This window comes from Apostichopus japonicus, chromosome 19 (assembly GCF_037975245.1).
Source record: "Apostichopus japonicus isolate 1M-3 chromosome 19, ASM3797524v1, whole genome shotgun sequence".
Lineage (NCBI taxonomy): Eukaryota > Metazoa > Echinodermata > Holothuroidea > Aspidochirotida > Stichopodidae > Apostichopus > Apostichopus japonicus.
The window spans coordinates 16,421,334-16,432,105 of NC_092579.1; the positions used below are offsets into that span (position 1 = coordinate 16,421,334).

Consider the following 10,772-nt stretch of genomic DNA (forward strand, 5'->3'; position numbering starts at 1 on the left):
ATGTTATTGAGCCGTAATGTAAGTATCTTTGAAATATGTTATTCAGCCGTAATGTAAGTATGTTTGAAGTATGTTATTTAGCCATAATGTGAGTATGTTGTTCAGCTGTAATGTAAGTATGTTTGAATTATGTTGTTCAGCTGTAATGTAAGTTTGTTATTGAGCCGTAATGTAAGTATGTTTGAAGTATGTTATTTAGCCGTAATGTAAGTATGTTGTTCAGCTGTAATGTATTTTTTTTAGTATGTTATTCAGTCGTAATGTAAGTATGGTTAAAGTATGTTATTCAGCCATAATGTAAGAATGTTATTCAGACATAATGTAAGTATGTTATAAGTATGTTGTTTTATAATGTCAGCCATAATGTAAGTATGTCATAAGTACGTTATTCAGCCGCATTGCAATGCATTTCATGATGAGAGGAACAAGGATATGGTTGACAATAGAAATGAACTGCTATGTTAAACACAGTTAAACAAACAGACTGATCCAAGATAAAAAAAACTAAGACTAGACTAGTCGCAATTTCAGATAAAAACAGACTGGTCTGGCCAGTGTTAAAACTAAAGAATCTTTTTTTCTGGGCAGAGTGTCAGCTAAAACACATACTCAACTGGTATTAGTTTTAGCTATAAAAAAAACTGACTGGTTGTAATCAGAGCTAAAAGTAAAAGGAGAAAGGACAGTGAGTTCAGGTAGAAACAAGCTGGTTATACGTAGAACTGGAATCTTTTTTTAAATTTTTTTTTTATTGAATCAGCTGCCAGAATATTTTCTTGTGAGCTGTTTTAACAGTTCATCAAAATAAAATAGAAAGAAAAACATGTGTCATGTCGAAAGGAACCAAAGTTTGGGTAAGAGAAATAGAGAGACAAATTTATCTTGTGGTCTTTTTTGCTTCCATATTTATTTCCTGAAACCAATATCATCTGACTATTAAATGCAATGTTATATATCTTACCACCATTAGATTTTGATGAATGTGACTCAGGACACTATTAAATGCAATGTTATATATCTTACCACCATTAGATTTTGATGAATGTGACTCAGGACACTATTAAATGCAATGTCATATATCTTACCACCATTAGATTTTGATGAATGTGACTCAGGACACTATTAAATGCAATGTTATATATCTTACCACCATTATATTTTGATGAATGTGGCTCAGGACACTATTAAATGCAATGTTATATATCTTACCACCATTAGATTTTGATGAATGTGGCTCAGGACACTATTGAATGCAATGTTATATATCTTACCACCATTAGATTTTGATGAATGTGGCTCAGGACACTATTAAATGCAATGTTATGTATCTTACCACCATTAGATTTTGATGAATGTGACTCAGGACACTATTAAATGCAATGTTATATATCTTACCACCATTATATTTTGATGAATGTGGCTCAGGACACTATTAAATGCAATGTTATATATCTTACCACCATTAGATTTTGATGAATGTGGCTCAGGACACTATTGAATGCAATGTTATATATCTTACCACCATTAGATTTTGATGAATGTGGCTCAGGACACTATTAAATGCAATGTTATGTATCTTACCACCATTAGATTTTGATGAATGTGACTCAGGACACTATTAAATGCAATGTTATATATCTTACCACCATTAGATTTTGATGAATGTGGCTCAGGACACTATTAAATGCAATGTTATATATCTTACCACCATCAGATATTGATGAATGTGGCTCAGGACCATGTCAGAACGGAGGTCAATGCTTCGACGGAACCAATCTATATTTCTGTCTGTGTCCAAATGGCTTCTTTGGCACAAACTGCGAGAGTGGTAAATCATTTTTTTACAGTACTTTTGCAAAATATTTGCATCGGTGATAAAATACTGTGACAGTTGTTTGTACAATAATTGATAGAAAGTGAAGTTATTTAACCTGTTTATTAAAACTCAAAATTCTGTTCAAATAATGATAAGAAAAAATTGAAGCTTTTTTTTCCCCTCTTAGTTTTGTGTGTGATTAATAGAATGTGAAGAACCGTACTAGTGACAAAATGTTCAGAATAAGAGGTCTGCCAGTGAATTTTCTCTTTGGTGGAGATATTAGACCGTTGGAGACCGTCGCCATTTTCTATACTATCAATATGGTTTACCTGATCTCCAAGTGTTTTCTATATATCTCAGTCAATGTGCTAGTGAAAATATGTTTTGCAAGATCCCATCTTCAATAATTACAAGAAGGAGTCCAGACGGGCAAAACCTTAAACTCAGTTTAAGCAGTCGTGATTGAACATACCTCAAAGAAGCTTTCTGATTGGTCGACGACCAGATGTACTGTGTAAAGTCGCCAAACGAATGGTGTTGGCAACACTTTGTCTTTAAGATGTGGTAGTTATGAGTTAGTTAGTTTGGAGTATGTTTACACTGTGTGTGGAATTGTGGAAAATGTCCGTCTGAGATTCCTCAGTGGAACACTCGGTGATTTCAGAGACCGCCGCAGAACTAGATAGGAAAGATATGACAGCGATGGGGCATGGCTGAAGGTCCCCGTCATAATCTGATTGCGTGAGTGGTACAGTAGATTGTGTGATATCTGCTTGAAATCTGCGATTATGTACACAGACCTGAGGTAGAAAGAAGTTGGGTTATGTAGGCCTGCATTTCTACTTTCTACGTCCGTCACATTCACCTTAAAAATGTCATGTGATCCACGTTTGGGGGACTCTTCTGGATATCTTGATACTTATGACCACTTGTAGGTCTTCTTATTCTCACTTTCAACTTGTGTTCTTTTGCCCCTCTTTTCTATAGTAAGCCATACAAATTGAAGCAAAAAAACAAACCCAAGAGTTTCAAGATTCTTGTAGCAATCTTTACATTTCCAATCCAATGTCAGTTACAACATAGTCCCAAGTTTTGGAATAGTTTAATAGATTTTGTTTTAGTCCCATATGAGAGCAATTTTGTGACAAAAGTTGAAATCCCACTTCTGTCACCATGTGTTTTCAGCTCTTCCTCTATCAGATGTTCCTTGATAATGAAAGAAAACTAGTTTAACCTAGATGTTAGTATTACACTGTGTAGTATTAAAGTTTAGTGTTTGTATATTGTGCCCAGGACTGATGAAGACTACTCTTCTTGCTTCTTTTATAAAATTGTTAATAGCAATAAAATCATTAATAAAGTCATGAAAATAGTAATGAAATTGTTTTTTTTATTTTCAGATGAAAACAACTGTGTCCCCAACCCTTGCCAAAATGGAGGACAGTGTGTTGACTTGATTGGTGGATTTGAATGTAACTGTGCAAATGGTTTCCAAGGGACTCTTTGTGATGAAGGTAGTGTCTGTTATTTATAGATAGTTACTTGTAGAGTTGGCTAATTTGTACAATCAACAATGGTGATTGGTTTTTGCTGAAATTTTGCATTCCTGTCACAGAGAGAACTAATGGGCAGAGAGAGAGAGATAGATACATATCAAGCTATCTAATTGCAATAGGTGCAAAGCTAGGAATCACAAAAAAATTGTGAAGGATTTTTTCTGGGTGCCCCACAGACAACCAGGTCCTTTGGTTATGTCCTAACAGCAAATGTGGTGTGTTCGAAAAAGTGAAGAAAAGTAACAATGTATAGGTTGATTAAAAAAAGAACACCAATTTCCAAAAACTGGTCAAACTCTTACAAAGGATGATTATCGGCCTTCGACTAATTTTGTCTTTATTTCAGTGCTTCTCCAAAGTGACAGAGGGTGGCACCTATCATTTAAACCTTATTTGGGTTTATATAAATTCAAAAATCTGAACATTGGTGTCAACAACTAGTTGTCAGCTGGGTGACCACCAAACCTAATTTTCTTTGTCAGTCGGAACAGACATATGTTTGCGTCAGACGATCGGATCACCGTCGCAAAATTCACCCTGGAAACGGTCTAAATTTTTGCCTTTGTTTTAATACAGGGGCACCAATTAGTTTCCTTTCAAACGTCTTATCTTTTTGTTCTGCAAAGGATGGCATCGGGGTGTGTTGAGGGCAGGGGGAGGGACAGATTTATCTTTTAGATGTAGTGGTGGAAGCCGTCCTCTGACTGACACGGTATTAGGTATTTGATGTGAAAGTGGTTTTTTTACATAATTTATTTTTCATGAATAGGGATCAAAACCCTTTATATTTATCAACATAATGAAATATGCATAAATTTTCAGATTAAGAGATTCCATTTCTGTTTCTGTTTCACCAGTTGTCATGGGTTGCTTTACCAATCCCTGTCGGAATGGTGGCGTTTGCCAAAGTCTTGGAACATCTTATACTTGTACCTGTGTAGTGGGTGCAGGATTCTTTGGCCAAAACTGTGATGTTGGTAAGTGAAGTACTGTTAAATGTGGTTTTCAATAAATTAAATTTAAAAAATGAAAAACGCTGACATCCAACTGTGGTTAACTTAGTGATCACCTTTTCTTACATGTAGTAGTATAGACATTGACATGGTTGAGTGCAGAAAATTTTTCACCAGCAGAAAGGTATAATTCAAAGTTAATCTTGAATTAGGGAATGTCTGAAACTGATTGTAGAATAAAACCAAGAAGTAGACAGACACTTCTTGGGATCCATCTGTTACTATCAGACTGACTGATAATGGGTTTGGCAAAAATATTGAGAACAAATGCTAAAATAGCTGCCAATTACAAAATGTTTCCCAAAGGGCCTGATGATATATACTAGTCCTTGAATGTTGAATATCTTTTTCTTCAAGAAATAGTGATTTTTAGAAATAGCGAGTCCATAATTATCGAACTAAAGCAGTCTGGTATGACTCCAAGGTTCATCTCAAATCGTGTATTCCTCCACCTGCACTAAATACGTCTGCCTCTACGTGACAACACATACATGTAGAACTTTACAAATTGACTACCCAAGTGCGGTTTTCCCCTTTTTTTTATTTGTGTAAAAGTAAGTTGGCCTGACTTACTTTTACACATTCTCCCACACAGGCTCTCTAGTGGATAAGCATTTCTCTTCTTTTTTTTTTGACAGAAATTGATGAATGTGCGAGCAATCCTTGTCGTAACATGGGCGTCTGCAACAACCTCGTCGGACGATTTGAGTGCACCTGTGCGGCAGGATTCCTTGGTGTCATGTGTGAAGAGAGTATGTACATGACGTAATGCATGTGGCATTATGTAATCTTGTGGTTTCTCTTCTTTATTGTCAGGGGAGGGCTTAGCTTGAGGGTTAGGGAGGGCTTAGCTTGAGGGTTAGGGGAGGGCATAGCTTGAGGGTTAGGGGAGGGCATAGCTTGATGGTTAAGGGAGGGCATAGCTTGAGGGTTAGGGGAGGGCAAAGCTTGAGGGTTAGGGGAGGGCATAGCTTGAGGGTTAGGGGAGGGCATAGCTTGAGGGTTAGGGGAGGGCAAAGCTTGAGGGTTAGGGGAGGGCATAGCTGGAGGGTTATTGCAGTGTGAATGTATCTATGTTTTAAATGTTTACTTTAAGCTCTGATCTCTGGTCACTCTTTTTGTTTTGTTGTTAGTCATTAAGACCTACCACTAATTAGTTCAGCTTGTTCATCTGTTTTATATTGGTGATCATTTCCTGATAAACAAGAAGTAAAATTCCAGATGAACAGCAAATGATATTTGAACCTGCAGCTGAATTTGAATTTTGTTTTAGAAAGGCCAACCAATTTTTTTATCTGCAAATATTTTTACATTATGGAAGACCATTTCAGAGAAGAAATGAGTGGATTATTTCTCAATGACCCCACCTCCCCACCTCCCACCCTATCTTAACCTTACATGTACAATGGACCAGGACACTAAACCAAAACTTCCAAAGATGCTAGGCCCTTACATTAAAGATACGCCATGACCATCAACCTACAACCTCCCTAGGTGCTAGGTTCCATTGTATCTTTATCGTGTGGCACTGTCTTTGTCCACACAACGATAACATCAATACACCCTCTATATCTTGCAATATCATGCAAACCTTAAGTTGAAAAAAAAAGGAAACCAAAGAGTAATGCTGAAATACATTTCTGCTGTGTGTGGCTGTGGTTTCTTTCTAGTGTACTATGTTGCAGTGTCAACACTGTTAACATTCAAACCTTAAAAAATGATGGACAGCAAAAACAAAGAGAAAGTGGAATGTTTTCAGATCCCAGCGGCAGTATGACCTCAAAGATTTACAAAATGACATCTCCCGGACACGACATCGAAACTAGGGAGTTACCTCCCGATCGGAAGTAGATTTTACTTAGCGGTTCGGGGGAGTTGTGCGCCACAAAGAACACTATCATGAAAAGCTGAATATGATGGTTAGATTTTATGTCTCCTCTTAGCCTATTCAGAACACTCTTAAGGTATTTCTGCATTCTGTATAATGCCTAATTCAGGTACGTGTAAACAAAACATCTTTTTTTGTCCTTTTGTATAATAAGCTGTGGACGTTTGCTCTCTGCGGCCATGTGCCAATAACGGGTTCTGCATCGGTCTGACCAACGACCGCGCCTGCGTTTGTGTTGCTGGTTTCATAGGAGACTCTTGCGAGACAAGTAAGATAACATTTTTGTATGCTTTTTACTACATTTGTCAAGTTATCTGTAAAACATCAAGAAAACTATGCACCACAAATTTTCTCAGTTTATCAAAGTATGCTGATACAAATTATTAGTTATTATTACAGAAATTAAGAAGTATCTTAGTTAGAACTTGATTTGTTGTGTTTCGATTCGCCAAAAAAAAAAAAAAAAAAAAAGTCCAGAGCTGAAGCTGAAACTGTAGTCCATATTCTTTTTATCGTTATTTTAAACGGTGACTCGTGTTCCCCTTTCTAATTTTGTATGAGGGGTGCTCAACTTTTTCACAGGCGGGTGGAGAAAATATGAGGCACAGGATCTGGCAAAGTCACGGAAATATTACGAAACCAATTGTAAAGTCCATAGCAGTCCAGAACCTGCACTATTCAGTGTGATATATTACCACAAATTTGACCTCATTTTGACTTACCTTTTCCTGTTTTCTTTTGATTGGTTGTGACAGATATAAATGACTGTTTGCCAAATCCTTGTCAAAATGGAGGAACTTGTGTAGATGAAATAAACACCTTCAGCTGTATCTGTCAACAAGGTTTCTCTGGAGGAACCTGTGCAACTAGTAAGTCATTTTGCTTATTTTATTCAGTTTTCTTTCATTTCCAAAGCTTTATGTTCAAGTTATCTCCTAACTTTTGTTTTGCACTTTTGCAATTTTTACCCTATTTACCCTCTTCTGGATACAATAGTTGGAATTATGACATATTTCACCAAAGTAGATTTTTTCACCAAAGTAGACTTAGCCCTGCTAAGTAATCATCATTATTCCCCTTTAAGTTTCCATGACAACCTGTGCATTTTCTTCCTTTTTTATTTTGCAGATGACTTGGGGTGCAACACTGGCCCTTGTAGGAACGGAGGCAGATGTATTGATACTACGACAAGTTTCACCTGCTTTTGCATAGGATCCTTTACAGGGCCTACATGTTCAGTCCGTAAGTATCATGACATGAAGAATACACCAGGCCCTTTTGCACGTAAGGTATAGACCAGGGTCTTGCTTGTGAGGTGTACGCCAGGGTCTCCCACACAAGGTGTTCACCAGGGTCTCCTACATGAGTTACACCAGGGTCACCAACATGCAGTACACATAGGCAGGGATGTGCTCAGGAATATTTGAGTGCCAGGCAGATTGTGCGGTAGTGTGATCCACACCCTGGGAGAGGGATCTCATGGGTGGGGTACCCCCTCCCCACTTGACAAATTTTGAACATGAAGTATGCTTAGGTGGTGCTATTTTTCCCATTCTGTGCCATGTATTCTCCCAGATTTTGGTTATGATAAAATTTGTAAATTATCATCAAAAAAGTGCCGGGCGGAAATGTTTAAAATACTGTTTGTGCTGGGTGGCATTCAGAACTGCTGGGCGCAGCCGCCCTGTGCAGCCCAGTGTGAGCACATCACTGCATAGGGGTCTCCCGCATGAAGTTTACACAAGGGTCTCCTTAATGGGTTTCACCAGGGTCTCCAACAGTTGGTATACACCAGGGCCTCCTACATGAGTTACACCAGGGTCTCCAGTAAGAGGTATTACACCAGGTTAAGGAGATTTGGATTGCCCTCATATGAAAGATGCATAGATCACCAGCATTGATATTTGCCACTAATTCATTTGTGGCATTTCCCAACATATTTGTGGGCAGCAAGGATTACCTATTAATTTATTTAAGTTGACATTTTAAAAAGTTTACATATAAAATACAATTCAGATACATTACAAATTTTACATTGGATCTAAGAATATTTTTTCTATTGTTATTGGCTTTTATGCAAAGAACGGATAACAGTATCTAGAGATATGTACAATTTAAGATGTAGAACTATACTGGTAAAGTAGGTACAAATGTATATATTAAAACAAAACAAATAATGGGATAAACGTAACGACACTTCCACAGTGAATCTAGAAATACCTACTATGTGAAATAATAGAAAAGAATCACCTATTTAGTGATAAAATAGATCACATTTAAATACAGAATAACAAAAAAACATGAATACAAACTTAGAAAAAAAACAGGAAATTTCTTAAATTGTAATATGTGTATTGTACATAGTATATATAGATCTAATACACACTTTGTGAAACAATGGAATAAAGACATATATGTAGCAATTACCTACATAAGACACATTAAATACATTACCCCCCCCCCATAAAAAAAAACCTTTATTAAGTTTAATATAGTTAAGGGATAGATGAAACATTAATTAAATACAGAATTATAGGCAGGCATTTTAATACCAAAGAATGCAGTTAAGTTTTAAAGATACTTTCACAATAAAAATTTGACATCATTATGGATATTAGGTATAAAATTACAGTAAATTTAAAGATCAAAACCAACATGAAACTAGCAGTGCGGCTATGATGATATGTACATGGCCAACATAGTCTATTGGGTAGTAAAAGTAACTTACATATGAAATATAGAACTCTAGCATTTGAATAAATGCATTAATTTCAATTCATTCTTAGTTTGGCACACAGTAACTTTGTATAAATTTATATTTGTTTCCAGCTGCCGAAAAAATTTCATGACTACTACTTTTTTTGTCGTCCAATTTTTCTTATTTTTGAACAATTTCCATGAATGTTTTGTTGCTAGTCCTTTAGGTACCATGTCAAAAGCTGCAAAAAAGCTGCAAACTTCAGCAGCAGCAGCAAAGTTGAATTAATATCGGCCTTTTGAACTAAGATCATGTGTAGTATCTATTCTCTTTCGAGGGGAATGGTGATGCACACCCGACGATAATCTCACAGTCCCGATGCAAGGGAACTGTGGTTGAGAGCGGATCAGTCGTTCGGTAGTTTGGTTTTCGTGCCCAGGTTCTTTCCTGGGCGACTTTTTTCTTAAAAAATATCAAACAGTAGAGATTAATCTTGCCATATTATATATTCCTATGCAGCCTGGCTGCATGATGCTGCAGCCCCTTTCAGCATCTTTCTTTATCAGTATTTTGGACGACTGTTCTCCGAAACGTAGCATGTCTAATGTCAGCGTAAAAAAATCATTAATCTTTTTCCATGAACAGCCACCAATGCCAACCTAGAAGTTACAACGACTACCAACTCGGTGGATGTTAGTTTTGTTCCCACCTCCCAGGATCTCTATATTCTGACGATCGTGGACGTCAACGGTAACCCGATAAACACACAAGTGTTTGAACAGACGGATGCCGTAAACGGCATTGTAATGTTCACCCAAGGCAATCTGAATCCTAACCAGGATTATACAGTCACGCTGGAGATCGACACTCCAGATGGTACCTTCCCAATCAGTACCTCAGTAATACAAACAACTGGTAAGTCATTTTGTTTCTCACCACATTCCATTTTCGTTTTTTCACTGAACAGCATTATTATTTAATACAGTACACTGAATAGTACCTTTTTTTTTCGTTGAGCCTAAGTATTAACATGAAGAGAACTTTGTAAAGAGGGCTTTTTGGATTGGTTAATCAACTTGAAGTTTAAATTGTTTAGTTGTATAAAGTTGTAAAGTTGATAGGAGCAAAGCTAATACCAAAATAATAATTTTGCTCCAATTAATCGATATAGCTGTTTCAAAACAAACATCTCTCTCCTTTTCTTAGACTATTTGTGTTCATGTTACTTTATCTTCTAAGTAACAAGCTTCTTAATATTTCCCACATCCATTGTAATCATGAATGCAACAAGCTAACAACAATGCGTCTTTCCAAATGCACGGGATAACGATGTAAATAATGCTGCATATTTAACGAACTGCTGTATTAATATAGGTGAAATGGTTCAACGTAAGGTCACTGTATCATTTTGTCCACAGGGGAAGGATCATCGTGTAGTATGACTAACATAAATAAAACTAGGAACTTGTATATTTCTGTACCCCGTTTCTGTGGTATTCAGTATCTCAGTTGTTTTGTCATTTGTTTTGTTTTTTGTAACTATAACATTTGATATATTGGAAATGCAGAATCAGGGGTTAAAAATCGGTCGCCATAGCAACCAAGTACTTTGAAAACGATGTCGTAACTTCTATGTCATGATTCTCGTTTTCTTTTGCAGCGCCGTGCGATACACTGCCCTGTCAAAATGGTGGAATCTGTGTTAATTCTGCTGCATCTATAACAGGTTATCAGTGTGTTTGTCCGACTGATTTTGACGGTGCAAATTGTGAGATAGGTGCGTATAGAGTGAAACATT

At 36.7% G+C, this 10,772-nt stretch overlaps 1 protein-coding gene across 4 annotated transcripts in view; it reads left to right on the forward strand.

Moving 5' to 3' along the window:
• Nucleotides 1-10,772, forward strand: part of LOC139959974 (uncharacterized) — a 132,900-nt gene that overhangs the window by 45,158 nt on the left and 76,970 nt on the right. For all 4 annotated transcript variants that reach the window (XM_071957935.1, XM_071957933.1, XM_071957934.1 and 1 more), the window contains 9 exons: nt 1,715-1,828; nt 3,220-3,333; nt 4,233-4,352; nt 5,027-5,140; nt 6,431-6,544; nt 7,032-7,145; nt 7,405-7,518; nt 9,620-9,889; nt 10,635-10,751. In XM_071957935.1, the coding sequence (XP_071814036.1) occupies nt 1,715-1,828; nt 3,220-3,333; nt 4,233-4,352; nt 5,027-5,140; nt 6,431-6,544; nt 7,032-7,145; nt 7,405-7,518; nt 9,620-9,889; nt 10,635-10,751 (1,191 nt within the window). The remainder of the gene's footprint in view (nt 1-1,714; nt 1,829-3,219; nt 3,334-4,232; nt 4,353-5,026; nt 5,141-6,430; nt 6,545-7,031; nt 7,146-7,404; nt 7,519-9,619; nt 9,890-10,634; nt 10,752-10,772) is intronic.